Source organism: Sus scrofa, chromosome 10 (assembly GCF_000003025.6).
Source record: "Sus scrofa isolate TJ Tabasco breed Duroc chromosome 10, Sscrofa11.1, whole genome shotgun sequence".
Lineage (NCBI taxonomy): Eukaryota > Metazoa > Chordata > Mammalia > Artiodactyla > Suidae > Sus > Sus scrofa.
The window spans coordinates 65,580,011-65,604,460 of record NC_010452.4 but is presented as its reverse complement, the minus strand read 5'-3'; the positions used below and the strand labels follow the sequence as shown (position 1 = coordinate 65,604,460).

General features: G+C 42.4%; 1 protein-coding gene and 1 long non-coding RNA gene across 5 annotated transcripts; one reads left to right on the top strand and one right to left on the bottom strand.

The window, feature by feature from the left end:
- On the top strand, positions 1 to 15,812 carry LOC102167589. Of its 2 annotated transcripts, none has more exons than XR_001299399.2 (3): positions 1 to 251; positions 10,723 to 10,822; positions 15,212 to 15,812. It is a non-coding gene; the product is annotated as an uncharacterized LOC102167589 (long non-coding RNA). The 2 variants fall into 2 exon arrangements; XR_001299400.2 differs by lacking the exon at positions 15,212 to 15,812 and adding an exon at positions 13,374 to 13,407 and having other exon boundaries at positions 18 to 251.
- On the bottom strand, positions 9,463 to 24,164 carry AKR1C1 (aldo-keto reductase family 1, member C1). Of its 3 annotated transcripts, none has more exon segments than NM_001044569.1 (9): positions 9,463 to 9,842; positions 11,618 to 11,700; positions 13,558 to 13,723; positions 14,622 to 14,731; positions 18,512 to 18,634; positions 19,062 to 19,139; positions 20,510 to 20,626; positions 21,640 to 21,807; positions 23,982 to 24,065. In NM_001044569.1, coding segments are annotated over 9 exon segments (1,014 nt in total). In that variant the 3' UTR covers positions 9,463 to 9,757.

Sequence of the window (24,450 nt, the reverse complement as noted above, 5' to 3'; positions counted from 1 at the left end):
GGGGAAGTGCTGACCAGTGGTCAGGATGGCTTTGCTTTGGAAGGAGGAGGAGAAGGTGGGGCTGCCTGGGGGGCGGGATGAGAAAGGGAGTAGGGCATAGAGAGGAAAGAGGCCGTGTTGTTGCCCTGGGAGGAGGTTGAGGCAAAGGACAGAGCTCTTTATGAGCTTGTTCCCAGGGAGCAGGCTCTTGCTTCATCACACGAAGAATTCAGAGTCAAGACAGGGAGGTCAAGACAAGGAAGGAGGACTTGGTAAGTGAACGTACACTCTCGGAAGGGAGCAGGGCAGCTCAGGGGAGCAGCTGTCTGAGTTGCGTTGGCAAGGTGGTTTATGCGGTGTGAAAATGAACGGGCGGATAGTCACTGAGGAGGGAGTGGTTTGGGGGTCATGCTCCCAGATTTTCATTCCAGTCCACCTTCCCAAGGGGAGGAGGGATTGAATATTAATCACAAGAGTCGTGCCGTCAATACATGATGGGTATTGCTTATCTGCAAGGCTAATTTTCTTGTAAAGAGGGTATAATAAGCAAAAGCTTACATTTAAATGCCAGAGATTCCTGCCTTTCCTCTCCTATTTCTGTCTACCTCTAGGACCTCTGTTGCCACAAAGTGTATGGTTTCCTGTCACCAGGCCCCAGCAACCCCCTTTTCTCTGCTCATATCTAGCTATCTGCCTGCATTAACAAAACTTAATTATAGCGTTTAATGAAACTTACAACCCATGGAATTTTAAGTATAATCCACTACCCTCATGCATGTAATGGGTTCTTTTGAATAATAAAAGATGTCTTCAATGTGGCCTAAAGAAGAGTGAAGGAGAAACCTGCTGATTTTTTTTTGCGTCATTTTTTCCTTTCATATCACTCAATACTATCATCAATCCTTTAGAGTCTCTCAGAGTAATGATTTCAGGGTTGACTCAGCTGTTTTGAAACTCCTGGCTAGGTGCAAAGCATAGGGGAGTTATAAAGAGACAATTATTAACTTTGACAGTGGTTTCAGTTCTAAAGTCGAGGAATAAAAACAATCAAGTAGAGAAAACCTATCTCAAAATTGGCTTAATCCCCACGGAAATGTTACCTAGGTAGCCTGACGTCCAGAGGTCAAGCAAGCCCTGGGCGACCTCTGGGGGGCGTCCAGATCACCTCTGATCACTTGCTCTTCCTTCTGTGTAGTGGCATCATCCATGGGGTGGGTGGTGACAGCACAGCAATCACACATCGCACGGCTACACATGGATCAGTCCAAGGAGAGGGGCCGCCTGCTTTATGAGTGAGGGAAAGTAGAAGAGAGGGAAATAAGCCATGAGGGAAACATTCTTAAAACCACACCCCCCAGGAGACAGGATTGAGATGGCGGAATAGAAGGACTGGAGCTCAACTTCTCTCCTAAAAACAACAAAATTCACAACTAAAGGCTGAGCAATCTTCACCTAAATGGACCATAAACCTTAAAAAAGATATCCTACTCCAGAAGAAAAAAAGGAGGACACATCAAGAGGTAGGAGGGGCGATTTCACGATATAAAAAGCCCCATACTCCTGGGTAGGAAGCTCCACAGACTGGAAACTAACTGGTTCACAGAGACTCACCTACAGGAGTGAGAGCTCTGAGCCCCACATCAAACTCTCCACGTGTGGGGATCTAGCATTGGGAGAAAGAGCCCCTGAAGCATCTGGCCTTGAAGGCCAGTGGGGCTTGTGCACAGGAGCTCCATGGGACTGGGGGAAACAGAGACCCCATTCTTAAAAGGCACACACAGACTTTCACATGCACTGGGTCCCAGGGCAAAGCAAAGTCTCCATAGACATCTGGGTCAAACCTGACTGCAGTTCTTGGAGGACATCCTGGGAAAGCAGGGGTGAATGTGGCTTGTTGTGAGGGAAGGACATTGAAGACAAAACTCTTGGGAATATTCAGCAGCCTGCCTTTCTCTGGAGGGGGTCCTTTTGGGAAAATCTGGCCCCACCCGTCAGCCAGTGCTGAGAAGCCCCAGGGTAAACAACAATCCAGGTGGGATCACCAACAATCCAGCCCCACCCCTCAGGAAACAGGCTCCCTAAAGACCCCTCAGGCACACAGCTGCCTCTAATCCCATCCAGAGACTAAGCCCCACCCACCAGAGGGATTAGAATCGGCTCCTCCTACCAGGGGGCAGGCATCAGCCCCTCCCATCAGGAAGCCTACACCAAGCCCCCATACTGATTTCAGCCACATGGGGGGCATACACCAGAAGTAAGAGAGGCTACAGCTCTATTATCTCTAAAAAGGTGGTCACCACACCAAAAACCTACAATGATGAAAAGACAGAGGACTATAACACAGATGAGGGAGAAAGGAAAAAACCCCAGAAAATCAGCTAAGCCATGAGGAGATTCTCAGCCTCCAGGAAAAAGACTTTAGACTGTCGATGCTGAAGATGATGCAAGACATTGGAAATAAACTGGAGGTAAAGATGGATAACTTACAGGAAACACTGACCAAAGGGATACAAGATGTAAAACTTAAACAAGAAGAGATGCAAAATACAATAACTGAAATAAAAAATTCACCAGAAGCAGCTAACAGCAGAATACAGGAGGCAGAAGAATGAATAAGTGGGATGGAGGACAGATTAGTGGAAATTATGGATGCAGAACTGAAAAGAGAAAAAAGATTGAAAACAAATGAAGAGAGTCTCAGAGAATTCTGGGACAACGTTAAATGCACCAACATCCGTATTTTAGGGGTGCCAGAAGGAGAAGAGAGGGAGAAGGGGACAGAAAACATATTCCAAGAGATAATAGCCGAAAACTTGCCTCACATGGGAAAGGAACCACTCACTCAAATCCAGGAAGCACAATGAGTACCATATAAAATAAACCCAAGGAGGAACACCTGAGACACATAATAATTAAACTGACCAAAATTAAAGACAAAGAGAAAATCTTGAAAGCAGCTAGGGAAAAGAAACAAATAACATACAAGGGAACCCCAATAAGGTTATTGGCAAATTTTTCAGCAGAAACTCTGCAGGCCAGAAGGGAGTGGCATGATATACTTCACGTGATGAAAGGAAAAAACCTCCAACCAAGATTACTCTGTGCAGCAAGGCTCTCAGTCAGATTTGAAGGAGAAGTCAAAACCTTCACAGATAAGCAAAAGCTGAGAGAATTCAGCAACACTAAACCAGCCTTACAACAAATACTAAAGGAACTTCTCTAGGCAGAAAAGAACAAGAGAAGAAGGAAAGGAAAAAGAAAAACAAAAACAAATCCAAAGCAATTAATAAAATGGCAATAAGAAGGTACATATCAATAATTACCTTAAATGTTAATGGACTAAACGCCCCAACCAGAAAGACATAGACTGGCTGAATGGATACAAAAACAAGACCCATATATATGCTGTCTTCAAGAGACCCACTTCACTTCTAGGGACACATACAAATTGAAAGCGAGAGGATGGAAGAAAATATTCCATGCAAATGGGGATCAAAAGAAAGCTGGAGTGGCAATACTCATATCAGACAAAATAGACTTTAAAATGAATATTTTAAGGGACAAAGAAGGTCATTACATAATGATCAAAGGATCAATCCAAGGAGAAGATAAAAAAAATTTAAATATCTATGCACCCAACATAGGTTTACCACAATATATAAGGCAACTGCTTACAACCTTAAAAGGAGAAATCGACAATAACACAATCATAGTGGGGGACTTTAACACCCCACTTACAGCAATGGACAGAACAACCAGACAGAAAATCAATAAGGAAACACAGGCCCTGAATGATGCATTAAACTACATGGACTTAGTAGATATTTATAGGACATTCCATCCAAAAGCAACAGAGTACACATTCTTCTCAAGTGCACATGGAACATTTTCTAAGACTGATCACATCCTGGGGTACAAATCCAACCTCAGTAACTTTAAGAAAATTGAAATCATATCAAGCATCTTTTCCAACCACAACACTGTACAACTGGAAATCAACAACAAGAAAAAAAACTGCAAAAAACACAAACACGTGGAGACTAAACAACATGCTACTAAACAACCAATGGATCACTGAAGAAATCAGAGAGGAAATTAAAAAATACCTGGCAGCAAATGACAATGAAGATATGACACTCCAAAACCTATGGGATGCAGCAAAAGCCATTCTAAGAGGAAAGTTTATAGCAATACAAGCCCACCTCAGGAAACAAGAAAAAGCTCAAATAAACAAGCTAACTTTACATCTAAAGCACCTAGAGAGAGAAGAACAGACAAGACCTAAAGTGAGTAGAAGGAAATAGACCATAAAGATCAGAGCAGAAATCAATTAAATAGAAACAAAGAAACCCATAGAAAAGATCAACGAAATGAAAAGCTAGTTCTTTGAAAAGATCAATAAAATTGATAAACCCTTAGCCAGACTTATCAAGAAAAAAAGAGAGGACTCAAATCAATAAAATTAGAAATGAAAAAGGAGAAGTAACAACAGACATCACAGAAATACAAAGGATCATAAGAGACTACTATGTGCAACTATACACCAATAAAACAGAAAACCTAAAAGAAATGGACAAATTCTTAGAAAAGTACGATCTTCCAAGACTAAACCAAGATGAAATAGAAAAGATGAATGGACCAATCACAAGAACTGAAATTGAAACTGTGATTAAAAAACTTCTAACAAACAAATTCCAGGACCAAATGGCTTCACAGGCGAATTCTATCAAACATTTAGAGAAGAGCTAACACCTCTCCTTCTGAAACTATTTCAAAAAATTGCAGAGGAAGGGATACACCCAAACTCATTCTATGAGGCGACCTTCACCCTGATACCAAAATCAAACAAAGATACCAGAAAAAAAAAAAAACAAAAAAAAACTACAGGCCTATTTCACTAATGAACATCAATGCAAAAATCCTCAACAAAATACTAGCAAACCACATCCAACAATACATTAAAAAGATTGTACATCATGATAAAGTGAGATTTATTCCAGGGATGCAAGTGTTCTTCGCTATCCAGAAATCCATCAGTGTGATACAACACATTAACAAACTGAAGAATAAAAACCAAATGATCCTCTCAATAGACGCGGAAAAAGCCTTTGACAAAATCAAACACCCATTTCTGATAAAAACCCTTCAGAAAGTGGGCATAGAGGGAAACTACCTCAACATAATAAAGGCCATATAGGACAAACCCACAGCTAACATCATTCTCAGTGGTGAAAAGCCCCCCGCTGAGATCAGGAACAAGACAAGGATGTCTGCTCTTGCCACTACTATTTGACAGAGTTTTGGAATTACTAGCCACTGCAATCAGAGAAGTAAAAGAGATAAAAGGAATCCAAATTGGAAAGGAAGAAGTAAAACTATCACTATTTGCAGATGACATGATACTATACCTAGAGAATCCTAAAGACTCTACCAGAAAACAGTTGGAGCTCATCCATGAATTTGGCAAAGTTGCAGCATACAAAATTAATACACAGAAATTGATGGCATTTCTATACACTAACAATGAAAGAGCAGAAAAAGATTAGGGAAGCAATCCCATTTACCATCGCTTCCAAAAGAATAAAATACGTAGGAGTAAACCTACCTAAAGAGACAAAAGATCTGTACTCTGAAAACTATAAGACACTGATGAAAGAAATCAAAGATGACACAAATAGGTGGAAAGATATACTATGCTCATGGATTGGAAGAGTTAATATTATCAAAATGACTATACTACCTAAGGCAATCTACAGATTCAATGCAATCCCTATCAAATTACCAAGGACATTTTTCACAGAACTGGAACAAAATATTTTAAAGTTTGTTTGGAGGCACAAAAGACCCAGAATAGCCAAAGACATCCTGAAAAAGAAAAATGGAGCTGGAGGATTCAGGCTTCTGGACTTCAGACTATACTACAAAGCAACAGTCATCAAAACCATATGGTCCTGGCACAAAGACAGAAATTTAGATCCGTGGAACAGGATAGAAAGCCCAGAATTCAACCCCTGCACCTACAGCCAACTCTTCTATGACAAAGGAGGCAAGAATATACAATGGAGAAAGGACAGATTGTTCAATAAGTAGTGCTGGGAAAACCGGACAGCCACATGGAAAAGAATGAAATTAGAACACTCCCTAACACCATACACAAAAATAAACTCCAAATGGATTAAAGACCTAGATATAAGACCAGACACTATAAAACTCTTAGAGGAAAACATAGGCCAAATACTCTCTGACATAAACAACAGCAACATCTTCTCAGATCAACCTTTTAGAATATTGACAATAAAAACAAAAATAAACAAATGGGACCTAATAAAACTTAAAAGTTTCTGCACAGCAAAGGAAACCCTAAACAAAATGAAAAGACAACTCACAGAATGGGAGAAAATCTTCTCAAGTGAATCAACTGACACGGGATTCATCTCCAAAATTTATAAACACCTTCTGCAGTTCCATACCAAAAAAAAAAAAAAAAACAAACAACCCCATCAAAAAATGGGCAGAAGAGCTAAACAGACAGTTCTCAAAAAAGACATGCAGATGGCCAAAAAACGCATGAAAAGATGTTCAACATCACTCATTATTAGAGAAATGCAAATCAAAACCACGATGAGGTACCACCTGACACCAGCCAGAATGGCCACCATCAAAAAGTCTACAAACAATAAGTGCTGGAGAGGGTGCGGAGAAAAAGGAACCCTATTACACTGTTGGTGGGATTGTAAATTAGTGCAACCACTGTGGAAAAGCAGTATGGATATTCCTCAGAAAACTAAAAATAATTCGATCCAGCAATCCCACTCCTGGGCATCTATCCAGAGAAAACCACGACTCGCAAAGACACATGTACTCCAATGTTCATTGCAGCACTATTTGCAATAGCCAAGGCATGTAAACAACCTAAATGTCCATCGACAGAGGAGTGGATCAAGAAGAGGCGGTACATATACACAATGGAATATTACTCAGCCATTAAAATGAATGAAATGCCAGCATTTTCAGCAACATAGATGGACCTAGAAATTATACTAAGTGAAGTCAGCCATACAATGAGACACCAACATCAAATGCTTTCACTGACATGTGGAATTTGAAAAAAGGACAGACGGAACTTCTTTGCAGAACAGATGCTGTCTCACAGACATTGAAAAATTTAAGGTCTCCAGAGGAGACAGTTTGGGGGGTGGGGGGATGTGCTTGAATTATGGGATGGAAATCCCACAAAATTGGATTGTTATGATCATTATATAACTACAGATGTGATAAATTCTTTTGAGTAATAAAAAAATGGGGTCAAAAAAAACCCCACACCCCCACCACACCACCACAGTTCCCCCAAGGGTCACTGGCCAGGACTGGACACAGTCCACTTCCCAAGGCAATTACATGACAAGAGAAATGGATTTCACATGAAGAATCTAAACACATCATTGGGAGAAAAATAGGTGTCCGGAAGGCAAACACCTTGACACTGAAGCCATAGTGAGACCATCATGGTCTTGAGATGAGAGGTTCGCAACCTCAGACACACTTAAAACCGCTGCGTGAGCTTTGAAAACATGGTGCTAACGATGCTTTACAACAAAGCACATGACTCTGAATCTCTGGTGGTGTGGGGTCCAGCTTTAGATAAAAGGATCCACCGGATAGAAGCAGAGCAATTATCTTGGTGGCAGAGACATTTGTCCTGCTTGAGGGCACAAGAGCAGACTAAAAAGTGCAAGAGCCAGGAGGCCTCACCACCAGCAAATCCGTTTGAAGGAATAATGTGGAGAGAATGAGTGGAGTCTGACAAACGTCAGTTCAGTCTACTACTTAACCTAATCCGAATGTGGAGATGTCTATGGAACCTAGATGATGGAAAAAGGAGAGACTCATTGTCTCCAATTCTTGATGAATCCAGAAGTTGATGAATCGAGGTGTAGCAGAAACCTCAGCGCAAGAGAATTACTCAATGTGGAGTGTGTTCAAGTTAGGATTTCACAGATGAAGCCGTGTAAGTGGTAAACCTGGAGTCGGTACCTAGGTTCGTTCAGGTAGAAGAACCTCGCAGGAGTTGACAACCTCAAAAAAACTGAGATGCCTGGGATGTCTCCATGACCATGGCTGCTGTCAGCATGTCTTGGGAAGGAATTATAAACTGAGGGCATAAGGAGAGCATTCCAAAAAGAGAGTAACGTAGTAAAGTAAAAAATATCAGACTTAAAAGAATTTTTCCTTATTAATATGGCTTTCGCTTGATATCTGAGATGAAAGTCTAGAATTTTAGGACTTGGATCCTGGTGATATAATTATTCCTGTTAGAAAGATGAGGGGGAGTTCCTTGGTGGCCTCGCAGATTAAGGACCCGTTGTGACTGTGACTGCTGTGGCTTGTGTTCGATCGCTGGCTTGGGAACTTCCCCATGTCACGAGTGCGACCAAAAAAAAAAAAAAAAAAAGAAACAAAGAAAAATGAGGGGCCTAGATCTTCCTTGCCCAAATTAGCCACAAAGACAGTGTAACAGACTGAATAATGGTCCCCAAGATCTCCACACCCACATTCCTAAATCTGTGAATTCAGTTTGCATGGTCTAAGGGACTTTGTAGAGGGGAGATGGGGGTTTTCCTGGATTATCTGGGTAGGGCTAATGCAATCACAAATCCTTCCCAGTGGGACCTGAGAGGGTTACAGTCAAAGAGGACACGGGAAGACAGGAATCTTAGATGAGAGCTATGAAGATGGCACAAGCTGGACTTAAAGATGGCAGGAGAGTCCCCAAGATGAAAATGAAAGATGTTCTCTAGAAGCTGGAAAAGGCAGTGAAGTGAATTTTGACCTACAACCTCAAGGAGGAATGCCTACCTGCGGGCACTTTGATTTTAGCCCATTGAACATGATTTTGAACTTCTGATTTCTAGGAGTGAAAGGTGATAAATCTGTGTCGTTTCAAGCCACCAAGTTTGTGGTAATTTGTTGTAGCAGCAGCAGGAAACTAATACGGACCTGGACGCGGTTCCAGCCATTCCCCCTCCCGCCTCCTGCATCATGGATTTTCCTCCCTCTGCTAGACTGTTCCTCAGAGCACAGAGGCGTGCTCCTACTTCCCCCATCGTAGAACAGCTTCACACGATTCCAATTTCGTCTTCAACGGCTGACCAGTTCCGTGGTCCTCATTAGAGCAAGGGCTCTGAAAGCTGTGTACATTCTACCTCCCATTCCTCTCTTCTCACCCTTCCTTGAACCCACTCTATTCAGGCTTTTGCCTTCACCCCACTATCAAAACGGTCCTTGACCTTGTGAAGGTCAATTTGCAGTCTTCTCCTCCTTCCTCTTTATACCTGGATTATATAAACTGTCAGTACTATGACATTGTATGTACAGACTGTCTCAGAATACATATAGATGTGCCTTGACTTCTAACAGGCAAAACAGTTCTCAGAGCTTTCTGAGATGCTCTTTGTGGGTAATAATCTTCAACTTTCTCTCGAGTAAAATTTTCCATTTCTTTAATAGATCAACCGGTTAATTTTTCATCAAGAAGGGAAATTGCATTAAAGCCAAGTTTTATTAAAGGGATTAATCATAGGTTAGCTTTATTTTCTATTCTTTGCCTTTTATTCTCTAAACTTTTTTGTCCTTTGTATGTATTCTTGTATTATCAGGAAAGACAAGCATACTTATTTGAAGCCTTTACTATGTCATACATTTTTTTTTAAAGGAAAGGCAAGCTTTCAGAAGTGCAGACACTTCTTTTAAACACCTCCATCAAGTACAGAAATCCTCTTCACAGCTCTGGAAGCATGATGTTCTGGTAGAATACATGATGAGTAACTCGTGGTCAAAATGGATAGTCAGGGTGACCAACGGCACTGGAAAAGAAGGAAGGATATGAATTGTATGAAGTCTGTTATATTGTCAAAATGAACATTACCCTGTGGATGCCGTCAGGATGGGCTAAAACTCTGAACTGACAAACACACCCCTCCTTTTGTCCGAATATGCATACATCAGTCATCTGCTGCAGTGCAAACTGCACCTGCATGCTTAATTCCTGCAGGCATGTGCAACAGGAACTCCACAGCAGCAGGTCCTTTGACTCATACTACAATTTATAAGAGGGTGCAATAGCTGTGGCTAAAGCTGGAGGTCATTCCAGCCCCAACTGGAACTTTGGAGCCTAAAGGATGAGAGTGACCACGATTAAGGGAGTGCCTGCTTTTTCATGTATCTGTTCAAGGAAAACTACAGAGTGTCTCTGTGAAGGGACTTCTGGTCTACAGTGGAGAGATCATATACACCTACAAAATGTGGGGACCGTTTTCTTCATTTATAATTTATGATAACCCGTGTTATTCATGAATTCATATTAATGTTGTTTTCCTTTTTCTTCCATGTTCTTATTTTTCTTTCTAAATTTGTCCTTTTCCATTCAATCCATTAAAGAGTGCTGTTCGGAGCTGTTCCATATGCCAAGTGCTGGGCTGTTGGCATCAGCTCACAAAGGTAAGTCTAGGCTCTCACAGCCTAGTGAAGGAGAACATAACTTCATTAAGAGAGGAGAAGAAGCTCTCCCTTTTTTCCATTTATCATGTCTTTTCTCAGAATCATGATGCAGCTTTACAAACAAGAAGGAGAGTTGTAAGAGCTTTCAGGCAAAATTAACTCCTCATTTAGTACTAATTTGTGTTCCCTTCACTCTAAACTCCCTTCCAAACTTCTCTCAGTTTGATTAGTGTTCTTTCTCTTCAGGTATGACATCGCCTGCAGTAACTGAACATGGAATACAAGGTTTGGGAGGACGTCAGAGTCAAAGAGGCAGGATCTCCTGATGGACAAAGGCAACACAGGGGTACGTCTTGACTCGAGAAACCGGAGATCCGGAGAACCGTATCTGGGTGTGTCCTGCTGAGGACACGGCAGTCACTCCCTGGACGGTCGGTTAAAATCTGGTTTGCTGAGATCACAAGTATAAGGAAATTATCCTTACCTTGTAAGAATGAAATAAGAGCATGAATAGATAAACTCAGCAGAAATGGATGGTGTCTCAGAAAAGAAATGCCCAGTAAGGAGAAAAGACACCAGACTCACAAGGGGGGTGGAAGCAGGGCCACCCTGTGACTTCACAGCACCCGTGCTCATTGGCCTTCATGGACCCCTCCTCCATGAAAAACACAGATGCTGTATTTTACATTGAGTTAGGATGAAAATGAATGTAAACCAGACTAGACTCATTATTGCCCCTGATTTTAAAAAGAAATATAAATCATTTTTCATAGATCTTTAAAGCGGTAGGCTCTGCACCTTCTGTGTCTAATGGGACTGTTGACCCTGACAGCAAGGACACCAGACACAGAGATGAGGGTGTAAAGTAGTGACCTCACCATGATGGGAACTTTGGTGAGTCCCTTATGGTTGTCCTGGGCTTGCTCACAATCCTGCTGGGTCAGAGACTGAGCCCTGGAGGAAGCCTCTGGTCTGAGGTCTGCAGGAAGCTCCTGCTTTACGCCTACACTTCAGATCAGGACTGTCTTCCTGGTTAGGGAAGCCTAGCTCCTCTGCTGACTTACATGCTGCGGGAAACGACCGTGAGAAACAATGGACAAGTCACTTAACGACCGTGAGAAACAATGGACAAGTCACTTACTATGAAAAATCACAGTATCTTAAATTTTGGTTGAGGCCATCGATTGTTTTCATATCTTCTGGAGGCAATTCAAAGTTAAAAACCTGGGAGGAAGGGAAGAATCACATTAAACCCTCCCCAAGGAGCTGCCCCCACCCCCGGACCTGGAGCACTTTCCAGGTGCATGGGGGCAGGAAGAGGGTGCAGGGCGGCCTTGCCTGTCCTCAGCGTCCAGGTGCACAAGCCTGGCAACTCTTCTGCTGAGATCTCTACCTCTCCTCTCCCACACCCTCTCCTTCTCTGCTCCAAGCCACAAAAGAAAGACTTACTGTGCATCAATCCCAAAGCTTTCTAAGGGAATTGCTTTAGAGAGACAACAGGAAAATCCTTTTTTTCCAGGTAAGGGACAGTTGGACAATCTGGACCTAATAGCTGCGTTTAACCAAACATTAGACAGATTTTTCCTACCCACCACCCCCTTCACGCCTTTGTGGAGAAAGTTATAGAACATGTTTAACATAGTAAAGAACATCTAAACAATTTAAATTCATATTATAACCATGGAATGGGAGTCTCAATTTTATAAAGAAACCAGTTTTCTCCAAAGTGACCTAGTATTTCCTGTAATATGAACCAAAGACTTAAACATGTACTCTTTTCTGGAAGTTGACAAAGTGATACAAATTTTTATACAAAAGAACTGCTAGTCAAAAGCAGCCAAGACATCCTTAGTTTCAGGGATTTGCAGTTCACTGGACAATGAATTTGCCAGGAGTGCTGAGTCAGTTCCGAGTCTAGACATGAAAAGAATTTTTTCCCCACTCACTGCCTTGGAATCATACCACCTGCTGAGATGAAGACCAAGTGAGTTGCCACAGACCAGCCAATGACATATGAACAACTCTATGGAAAAGAGTGTAGGCTCCTCTGACAACAGTCTAATCCACCTGCTAAAGCAGAACTGCCTGCCACACGGAACTGCCAATACCTGAAACCCATCCAAGAACAGGGCAGCTTAGCGGAGTGCAGGCTAATTGTCAAACCACAGAATCATGAGCTACATTAAAGACCATTGGATTAAACCTACATTATTAGGGAGCGTTTGCTGTACAGCCATGCCTAACAGTATAATGATGGTCTACATAACTAAGAAGCCAGACAGGCTAATAAAGGTGGACAAAGACTTGAACATGGACTTCACAAGGGCAGAAAGTCAAGGAGATTAAATGTATGAAAATGAAATGATGTTATTATTCAGGGAAATGCAAAAAAAAGAATTAGGAGGTTTAAGCTCACTCCTTTTACTTGTGTGCCCCCAAAACTCACATGTTGGAAACCTGGCCCCACTGTTATGGGAATAGAAAGTTGAGCCTTTGAGCAGTGATTAGGTCATGATGAGGGTGCTCTCATGAATGAGACTGAACCAACAGCATATTCAAAAAAAAACTTGAGAGCGTTCTGTTGCCCCTTCTCCCATATTAAGACACGGGGAGACGTCTGTGACCTTGGAGAGAGCCTTCACCTTGTCAGTCAGCCTGATCTCAGACTTCCAGCTTTTACAAGTGTGAGGAATACCGTTCAGGTGTTTCTAAGCCACCCACTCTATGGTGGGGGTTTTTTATAGCAGCCAAAACAGACTAACAAAATCACATAAACCAATTTCCTCATTTGAGAATGAAGAAAATGGGATGCCATTTGCCCAGGGTGACGGAATAAATGGCAAGTGTAATGCTGTAATTAAAATCTCTATTTTCTGTCCAATCTTAATCCTATCCAGCCATGCTGCCTCTCCTGATGCCACAGTAGGAGGAGAAAACCATTAGGAGTATACACAAGGCATACGTGCACGGGAAATAACAGATAACTCATCTTGGACCAAAGACAATTCTGAGAGCTGCTGTGCAAAGGACTCCCATGAAGGATAGTACTTAAGAGCCCTGTTCCCCAGCCCCACTCGTCACCTGCAGGTTTTCTTTGATCCGCTTCTTATTGTAACTCTTGGCCAGGACCACAACTCCACGCTGCAGCTGGTAGCGAAGGGCAATTACGGCTGAGGTTTGCTTGTGCTTTTTAGCAATGGCATGAAGAACTGGGTCTTCCAAGAGAACTGGGTGGTTTAGGTTCACCCTGGAAGGAAATGCAGAAATGCTGAAGAGCTGAGGCTGAGTGTCCAGTTTGCTAGGAGGCTCCCCAAATAGAACAAGCAGGTCCACTCTAGACCAATGCTTCCCAAATTATTTCTCATGGACCAGCAGCCTCCATGTCATCTTGGACCTTGTTAGAAATGCTAACTCCATGGCTGAACTGAAGACAAAGTGAATCAGAAACACAGGTGTGGCCTCTCACAGTCTGTGTTGCCCAAGCTCCCCAGGCCATTTGGATGCAGCTTTGGTTGAGTCCAGTGCTTCCACAGTCATGGTTTTCTGTCTTTTCTCTTCTCCAGTCATAGCCCCAAAGTAAGGACAAGTGCATGAAAGGAGAAAGAGAAGGAAAAGACTGGGGATTTTTTTTTTAATTTTAACATTTTCTCAGGTATTTTTCTCATGAAATCCTCAAATGAGAAGTATCCGTTTCATCATTACTTACAACATGCACTACTTTGATAGATATTTTTAAATGGTTCAAATTGTCATTTTTTTCAGTTGTGATAGACCTGGGAGTTACGTATTATTATCATGATTTTAGATCTAAGCTAATGAGGCTGGGAGAGTCTCTTTTTAGAAATGTGTTTATTAGTTAATAAATAAGTAAACCATGACTTATGCTTACGTCTTTGTTCTCAACTAGGGGACGATGTGTAGATTTTAATGCAGACACTTGCATTAAAATTTATATACGTGAAGACATATACGATGTAAAAAATTGGCTGGATGATGGGAAGACCAAAGAGAAGGATTCTTTCCACCCACCTCCCCCAAACCAGTTGAGAGTTATCTCCAGAGTACTGAATACAGTATGATAAAAAGTATCTCATAAAAATTGAGTTTAAGCTAAGCTCCCCGTTGTCTTCATTCAAGTTTATTACCATCCTTTTACTCTTTGGGATCCCAGAGCAGAATAGGCAACTGGAATGATATCTTTTGACTTGCAGAAATCCAACAGCTTGCTCTGGTTGAGGTAAGGATGACATTCCACCTGTAGAATGCCAACACAGAAAAGTGTCAGATCATATCAAAAGACCATATTAATATGATGAAGAAAGGCTAAAAGTTTTAAAAATATGTAGGTTGGAGTTCCCATCGTGGCTCAGTGGTAATGAACTTGACTAGTATCCATGAGGACATGGGTTCAAATCCTGGCCCTGATCAGTGGGTTAAGGATGTGGCATTGCCATGAGCTGTGGTGTAGGTCGCAGATGTGGCTGGTATCTGGTATTGCTGTGGTTATAGCATCGTAGGCTGGTAGCTGCAGCTCCAATTTGACACCTAGCCTGGGAATCTCCATATGCCGTGGGTGCAACAAAAGACTCTCTCACTATATATATATATATATATATATATATATATATATATATATAAAAGAAAAAACTGTATCACATCAAATTACAACTGCCAACATCAACATGAGCAATCATTTCTTTTAAAAAATACATTTTATATCTCTGTCCCCTGAAAGGTAAAAATTCACGACATTCCTGAGAACAAGCATCTCTCAGGACCACATCCTGGTATCTGGTCACTCAACACCGCTGAACACGACCAGGGGACTGACCCAATTCCAGATCTGGAACCGGAAAGCAACCGAGAGACTTGGGCATCAAACTGTCCCAGAAAGCAAGACGTTTCACCGAGAATCATGAAGGGATGTTTACAGGACAAAAGAACCAGCTGGATGGGGATCCCACTGGTGACATTCGGGTAGATTTGAGCATCGAAGGGAACAGTGAGTAAAGGCAAATGCAATAGACAGAGTAAATAAAAATCTTCAAGTCCCTAGCGAAGAGAGAGAAAGAACAAAAATATCTGCCTCCGCTGGTGGTGGTGATTACAACAAATCCTTTCTTGGAAACTGATGATTAAAGGGAAGGAGTTTAGTTTTTATCCTCTTATAGGAATAACTGTATTTCATCCTGCTTTAATCAGGGAATTTTATTTTTACATTAAAGTATCAGGTAAGAAGATTTAAGAGTGTTTAAAATTGAGAATCAGAGTTCCTGTTGTGGTTCAGTGGTTAACAAACCTGACTAGTAACCATGAGGTTACAGGTTCAATCCCTGACCTCACTCATTGGGTTAAGGACCCGCCATTGCCATGAGCTGTGGTGTAGGTCGCAGACGTGGCTCGGATCCCGCCTTGCTGTGGCTGTGGTGCAGGCCAGCAGCTACAACTCTGATTCGACCCCTAGCCTGGGACCCTCCATATGCCATGGGTGTGGCCCTAAAAAGACAAAAGATAAAAAAATAAAATTGAAAATCAATGAAAAGCTTCCCAATGAAATAAGTAATTCAGGTGAAAATCATTGATGGATTGTCAACCATTATGTGAAAACTTGGGGAGAATCTGACCTCCCCTGATCACAGTAACCACCCAACAGATAACTAATTTCAACAGGGAAAACACACATTTCCAAAAGAAAAATCTGGCCACCACCAGTTTATCCAGAGGAACGAAAGTAACATCACGCATCACAGGACAGCTTGTCATTAAGTGCTTCCCACCGGAGTGTCATTTGGGGGGTGAAGCCTGGAAAGGGTATTTTCTTGTCAGAACGTTTAACCTTAACGTGGAAGGACTCTAGCTCTAACTGCTAATTCACATAACCTGGGATGGAGAAACAAGTTAATTAACATCACACAGTGACAATCGGATAAAGCCAGTGCATTGGTAATAAACTTGCCTGGATATCAGGGGAAAATAACGGTTCAGCAAACATTCTATGGTAAAAGAGCTTGAGAGGAGTTTTCCACTGTGGCTTAAGGGGTTGTGAACCCAACTAGTATCCATGAGGACACAGGTTCAATCCCTGGCCTTGCTCGGTGGGTTAGGGATCCCGCGTTGCTATGACCTGTGGATCATAGGTCACAGATGTGGCTCAGATCTAATGTTGCTGTGGCTGTGGTGTAGGCTGGCAGCTGCAGCTCCAGTTCGACCCCTACCCTGGGAACCTCCACATGCCATGGGAATTCCTGCAGTGTATGGGGTTCTAAAAAAAGGAAGAAAAGAAAAGAGTTTGAGAAACCTGGCTCACCATGACATACGAATACAATTAGATCCAGGTCAGCAAAATAATACAAATATACAACACACACACATTCATATACACATATAAACATAATACACAAATATACATGTAACACATATATATGCATACATGTGTGTATATAGCAACATGGCAAAGTGTGAAAAATTTTACACATAAGAGGTAAAATGTAAGTGTTCTCTGTTCATTCTTAAAAGTTCTAGTATCTGATATTTTTCACAATAAAAATGTGCCAAAAGTAATGCAGAATCATGTTAATTTCTTAACTTTTATAATTGAAAATATTACACAAAGTATATATTATACATATGATATATTATTTATATTATACATACTATATATAATATTATACATATTTCATGTATATATATATATGCTTTTTTTTTTTTTTATGGCTGCATCCCCAGCATGTAGAAGTTCCCAGGCTAGGGACTGAATGTAAGCCACAGCTATTACCTAAAGAGCAGCTGCAGCAATGCTGGACCCTTTAATCCACTGTGCCAGGCCAGGGATCAAACTTGCACCACCGCACAGACCTGAGCTGCTGCAGTCAGATTTTTAACCCAGTGCACCACGGCAAGAACGCCTAAACTACACTTTCTATAAAAGATTCTTTCTCCATGGCTCCAAGTTGTACCCTGAAGACACTATGTCATGTGAAGTAAGACCTTCCCAAAAGGACAAATATTACATAGCATCAATTATAGGACATATATAAATTGGTCAGACTCATAGACTCAAACACCAGAGTGGTGCTTGCCAGGGGCAGGAAGGGGGGCAAATCAGGAGTTGCTAGTCATGAGTGTAAAGTCTCAATTATACAACATGAATAAATTCTAGAGATTAGCTCTACATCACTATACCTATAGTGTGGACTTAGATTGGAAGGGATACTTAAATTTTTTTTTAAGTAGATAGATCTCATGTTAAGGGTTCTCACCACAATAAAGTAAAAATAGAACAGAAATGTAAGAGCCCAGAAACAGGCACAGAAAATGTATTTAAACAATTAATAATATGCTGGAAATCAAAGAGAGAACCAGACTAAGTCTGAATAAATCACAGGGTCTGCTCTACCTTTCGGTAAATGTTCCTGAACTACTACTGTTATGCTCCTGACACATGTACTGTTAGCATCACTAGGAGCTTTTAACTTCATCCCACAAGTGAACAACATTCACAGTTTCTAGCAAATTTTTCTGTACTAGGCTTCCTATTGAAGACTCCCAAAAACAGAGATGCCAAGACTGAGGATTCAGGTATCCAAACCCACACAATCCCTTAACACATCTCACCTTATTTTTACTTTCTTTCTTTACTTCCCCCTCCATGTTTTCATAACCTTCCTTCCTGTACACAGTTCCCCCAAATCTCTTTCACCATCTAATTTCTGGCCATCCTTTACAGCTCAGGGAAATGCCTCCTCACTCTAAGTGCTGGGGAGCTATTCAAACCCTCCTGCAGCCCCTTGACCTTCCCTAAATTCCCACACACAGTTCAGCACCTGGAAGCCTCCCCAGCTTTTCCACCAAGACCTTATCCAGCAGAGATCCCAGCCGGGTTCTGCTCACACCCCTCTAGACCGAGACTCTGCTCCCCAGAATCCCACGTCCCACAAAGGTGGGATGAAGGGGGGGGGGGACAAACAGACGTCTGGCTGCAGTACGAGAAGAAGGTCAAGCAGAACAGGGAGGGGAGGAGACTGAGATTGCTCACCTGGTTGCAGACGGGCTTGTACTTGAGCCCTGGCTTGTTCAGGATCCTCTCCAGCTGTTGGTGGTTAAAGTTGGACACGCCGATGGACTTGGTCAGTCCTGCGTCCTTACACTTCTCCAAGGCCTGGGGAGGAAGGGTGCTGATCAATCATTTGGAATGGGCTATAGACCAAAAATAAGGGCAGGGAGAAATAGGGGTCACCTGTCGAGAATCAGCATTGATTATCAAAAAGAAAAAAATAACAACCCGAACAGGAGAAGGAGGTCATGACAAGAGAACAAGAATTAATGTCTTCTTGGAAAAGCCCACGACAGGATTCAGCGCGTGGAAGGAAAGAGAAGCGTATCTTCGTTGTCCCAAGTTCTTCTCCCCTGCTCTTCTCTAGAAACGTGCCAGCAATCATTTCCTCCACACCGCTGCAACCTAACAGTCCTTCTGAAGTTCACGACTTGCCGAATCCAACAGTCCATAGCCCATTGTCAAATGTGGAAGAAGTGAAGGATTTCCCCCTCTCCTGGCTCCCCCCGGACTCTCTCCTCCGTGGACTCACCTCCCACGTGCGACAGAGATCCACTGTGTCAAATAGTGCTTTTCCGTTTTCATCTGTTGGCAAAAGTTCCTCCCCGGGCTGAAAGTGAAGCAGTCATTTTAGAGATGTCACGAAGTAATTTCCACATGCACAGCCAGGCTGCCAGGCACCTCTTAAGCCAGAACACTAAAACTCCATGAGTCGGTGCAACAATATTCTAGATGGAGTTCCCTGGTGGCCTAGCAGTTAAGGACACATCATTGTCTCTGTAGTGGCTTGGGGCTCTGCTGTGGCACAGGTTGGGTCCCTGGCCCAGGAATCTCTGCCTGCCACAGTGGTGGCCAGAAAAAAATACATATTCTGGAAACTAATATTTTCAGAGTGATTTGCATATGGAGTTGTAAGAAATGTCCTCAGGAGGCAGGTTTCCATGAATATCTTACACTTTATGTCTTAATAAGTGCCACTTTCCTACATCCTGTGGCAACTATCAGTGGCGTAGGTGAATTTTTTGTGCCCTGCATACATCCTTCTTGCAAGATGCCTCTACTGTGCTAGGAATGACAGCAACTTATGCCTTCCTGCTGGCATAAAAAGGGCAAACTTGATCTAGCTCAAGTTCATATTCCCTCTGAACATCAATAGCCCAAGGGCAAGCATATGACCCAGCAAGGTTCCTTCGGGTTAATGTGAAATGTGGGTGAGCCCGACATGCTCTCGATTGTTCATGACCACGATCCTTGAGCTGCCCAAGGCTATGTTTGCCACCAAAGGAAAATGTGGAGAGAAAAATAAAGCAAACCAAGAGTAATGCCATGATAAGGGCTAGGGGAAAGGGAACTTTTTCTGCATAGTACTCCAAATCCTTAGATCTATCCATGGCTGGGATTCCTATTTACATCATCCAAAGAGCTATTGGCATAAGAGAACCTGAGTAGATTTCTATAACCTGAAATCACGAGTTCTACATAACGCCGCTGTTAATGCCCAAGTGTAGCCTACAAAACTCATTGTGAAGCCAGCCAACAGAGTAGGCCGTGTGCCCCAAGTCCCTGTAAAGGCTGCTGGGCTTAGCCCACCCAGAGAGGGCACCACCAACTGTGATGAACACGCCAGGTCCACGTCCCTTTCACTGCTCAGCACGGCTGCACCAAAGTCTGTGCTTGTGAAACACCAAGAGTTTCAGGCGTCATAATCAGGACCACGTGCTGAACATGCCTGTTGTTATTGCCTTAAATCTTTGAGGGGGGGGTGAGACTGTTGAATCCTTTTCTTTTGAGGTCGTGGAAAGGAATTAAGGATTCAGAAAACCTCAGTTAAAAGATAATCAGAAATTTTTATATTGGGATTGTATTCTATAAAATCATCTCCACATCTTCCTAAGAAAAATCCTATTTCAATGATCCACACGAGCTGATAGACTTTCTGACACGAGAAATAAAATAGATGTGATCACACGGATTGCCAACCTTCAGAGCCACTGGAAAATGAATAATATAGAGATCCACATAGTCCAGTTGGAGATTCTTCAGGGACTTTTCCAAGGCTGGTCGGACCAACTCTGGTCGAAGGAAAGTGGCCCAAAGCTGCAGAGGTTGAGAAGGGAAGCTCTGTTAAATTAGTACTGTAGGGAAATCTGTCTGTCTTGTCTCACTTAATAATGAGACACGTGTACTGGCTAGAAATGGATGACCATGGAGAGAAAACACTCCTTTTCCTCCTGTTTGGATCACCTACCGTGTGAACTTTATTCTTTGATTGAATTCATCATGGGTACCTCATTCACAATGGAAGGACATGACCCCAGAGATAAAAAGTGCTACCGGATAACTCCCCAGCCATCATCTGCATCATGTTTGACAGTGTTTAAAAGCAGCTCACAAATGCACTCTGCTTCTGTGGAAGAGTCAACGCCCTCAGGATTCATTAGCATTTTGCATAACAGTAGGAAACTTGCTTTGAACCTATTAGTAACTGCAGGGCATAATTCAAGACGTTTTGTCTAGATCTTGTGTAACACACAAAGTGCCTCACGTCCTGTGCCCTCTCTTTCTGAGGGAGGTGATAAATGAGATTCAGAAGGTGAAGAAATTTTAGAAAGTTACGCAGTTGAAAAGGAAATCTATCAGCTGATCCTAGTTCTGTTGGATTCATTCACCCCTGCGAAGTCAGATTGTCCTGCTCTGGGCTCAGAGAAGTAAAGTGACTGGATTTAAAAATAAAATTTGAATGCAGCCAAAAAGAAAAAGTCATCATCACTCCCTTGTTTTGTGGGACAGGAGAACACTAAATGTAGTATATAGTCATTTATGATGGAACATGATGGAGGATAATGTGAACAAAAGAATAGACGTATAGCTGGGTCACTCTGCTCTGCAGCAGAAATTGACGGAACATTGTACATCAGGTGTAACTTAAAAAATTAAACATAAAAATAAATAAATAGAATGTTAGTTTTGAAAATAAATAAGTTAGTATATAAATATGTGTGAAAATCAATAAGCACAGTTCACCAAACAACTATCGATCTTACTATATGGGTATCACTGCTCACAATCTCATTTCACACATGTGCGCACACCTAGAACACACACCCCACCTTTGACGTGTAGAATATGTCTTCTCTCTTCACAGTGCCATCTGCAATCTTGCTTCGAATGGCCTGTCCAACCTGCTCTTCATTTTGGTATAAATAAGCACTATCGATATGACGGAACCCAACTTCTATGGCATATTTGGTGGCCTCCAGAGCTTCACTCTTGGGAACCTACATAAACCACAAAGGTTGTAGCTGGATATCCACATGATTAAGAGGTGCTAAGGCAAACTTTGATCTTCCCCCACATCAACTGTTCTCCATGCCTTAGGTGAGTTCTGCACATGTGATGATGAATCCATAACGGTCTCCCAGAACTTTCCCGGTAAGTAATTACAGCTGGACGTCCAGGAATCCTGTGCCTCTCAGGCAATCACTGGTTGATTGCTGACATCAGAGTTCCCCAAGATCACCTCTAGGTTCAGTGATTTTCTGGAAGAACTCACAGGACTCACATGAAAGTTGTAGTCACGGATACAATTTATATTGTGAGATGTCTAAGCTAAATCAGTCAAGGGATAAGGAGCATCCAGAAACAAGGAAAAGGCTTCTAAGGGTCCTCTCTCTACCCACGTCACCACACAGACTACACCACAGGAAACTGTATCTATTCAAGGTGTGTAATGTGATGTTCTCCTCTATTTCTCCCCCGAGCAATGACTACCCCCACCAACGTAATCAATATACCCATCACCCCACGTAGCTAACGATGGAGGGGGGGTGAGAACACTTCAGATCTAACTTCTTAGCAAATCTCAAGCCATAACCCATTATTACTAACTGGAGTCACCATACTGAACGTTAGGTCTCAAGAATGTATTTGTCTTATAACTGATACTGACTAATATCTTGCCATTTTGCCCAACTTCGTCCCCAGATTCCAATCACCACATCTCTACTCTCTGCTTCTATGAGTCTGATTTCTTTTTAGGTTCCACCTGCAAAGAGATCATGCAGTATTTGTCTTTCTCTGTCAGGCTTACTTCACTCAGCTTAATGTTCTCCAGGTTCCTCTGCGTTGTAGCAAATGGCAGGATTAAGTTATTTTTAAGGCTGTATAATATTCCATGTATTTTTATGTAATTCGGAATCTTTTCTTTTTCAAGGAAGGAGATACTTTGTCTAACTGCTCCGTTGGGTCAACTCATGGTTTCCCTTAAAAGTACAGGCGTTTGGACGCCTCCCAAGGAAGGAATACCCGAGAGCTTCAGTGATATTCTGGACCTTTCCATCCCTTCAATCCAACTCTGCTCTACAAAGGAAACAAGCCCTGTCTTCTCTCTCCAAAATGTCTCTGAATATTTCCTTCTGTTCTATATATGAGAAAAGGGAGACTCGGAGTTTAAGGACCAGTCCCTTGTCATAAATACTCTAAAGACAAGATGGGAGTTCCCGTCGTGGCGCAATGGTTAACGAATCCGACTAGGAACCATGAGGTTGCGGGTTCGGTCCCTGCCCTTGCTCAGTGGGTTAACGATCCGGCGTTGCCGTGAGCTGTGGTGTAGGTTGCAGACGCGGCTTGGATACTGCGTCGCTGTGGCTCTGGCGTAGGCCAGTGGCTACAGCTCCGATTAGACCCCTAGCCTGGGAACCTCCATATGCCGCGGGAGCGGCCCAAAGAAATAGCAAAAAGACAAAAAAAAAAAAAAAAAAGACAAGATGGACAGCAAAATTTCTTCCAGTGTAGCAACTTGTCCACTAGCTCCTCATATGTCCAACCACTGAAGACTATACTTCAGTAAAAACACATTTCAAAAACCAGGCATGGAAATCTTTCCCCACAAGATTCTAGCTTATGTCCTCAAATAGTATTATATTTTCCATTAGATTAAGTTTCCAAGCAGAAACACATAAAAGGCAAAACACCGTTGGAGCGTTTCTGGCCTGGCACTCAGCAGACACGCCACAGTAGAAAAGCAATTCTCTCCCATATTTTTCATTCGCCTCATCTCCAGGATCTTTTATTTCAAGTATTTCTCTGAGTATGCCTTTTTGGGAGGAGGAAAGAATTGAATTGATGATATATGGAGAAAAACCACTCCAATTGCTGTCACCTTCAGAGCAAAGCACCCAGCATTGCTCTTGGTAACTGAGTTTCATTTCCGCCAGGATGGAAAAGCGATCGAAACAGGAGGGAGCCCAGAATAACCCGCAGGTGACTATGTGATCAGACCCCTATGCGGAGTGAAAACTGAGTACTTTCCCCCGTCATGGAATGGTTCAGCCTGGCTGCGAGAAACAAGGGCACCTCCCAGGGACAAGTGCCCTTCACACAGGAATTCCATGAATTGACAACCAGGTCGCTTCACTCATGTTACAACCCCAAGACCATGCACGAATGTTACCTCTTCAGGTGCATAGGTACCAAATCCCAGTACAGGAATGAAGTGACCGTCGTTAAGCCGAAGACGCTGGCTTTTGGGATCCATCACCTGTTGCTCCTATGAGGAAGCAGACACTGACTTTTCCCTCTGGCTCCACAGCTTATAAAGAGCAAGCAGGTAACACCCCAACTGCACCATCCAATGTGAGCAGATCTGCTGTAGGAGGAGCAAGGTCAAAGCAGGACCCATGGAGCAAGAAGAAAATCGAAGCCAATTAACTTGTCTTTTTATCAGAAAATCTTGGAGTATTACATAATGATGTGATTCACTGAACAATTATTGACCATAGGTTAGACTAGAAACCTCCACACACCAAGCCTTTGTTTTTTTTCTGATTATGAAACCCTATCTTGATCAAATATCCATTGAAACAATAAGCCATCTTACACTACTTACACAAATTACACAATTTAAACAAGTCATTTAATAA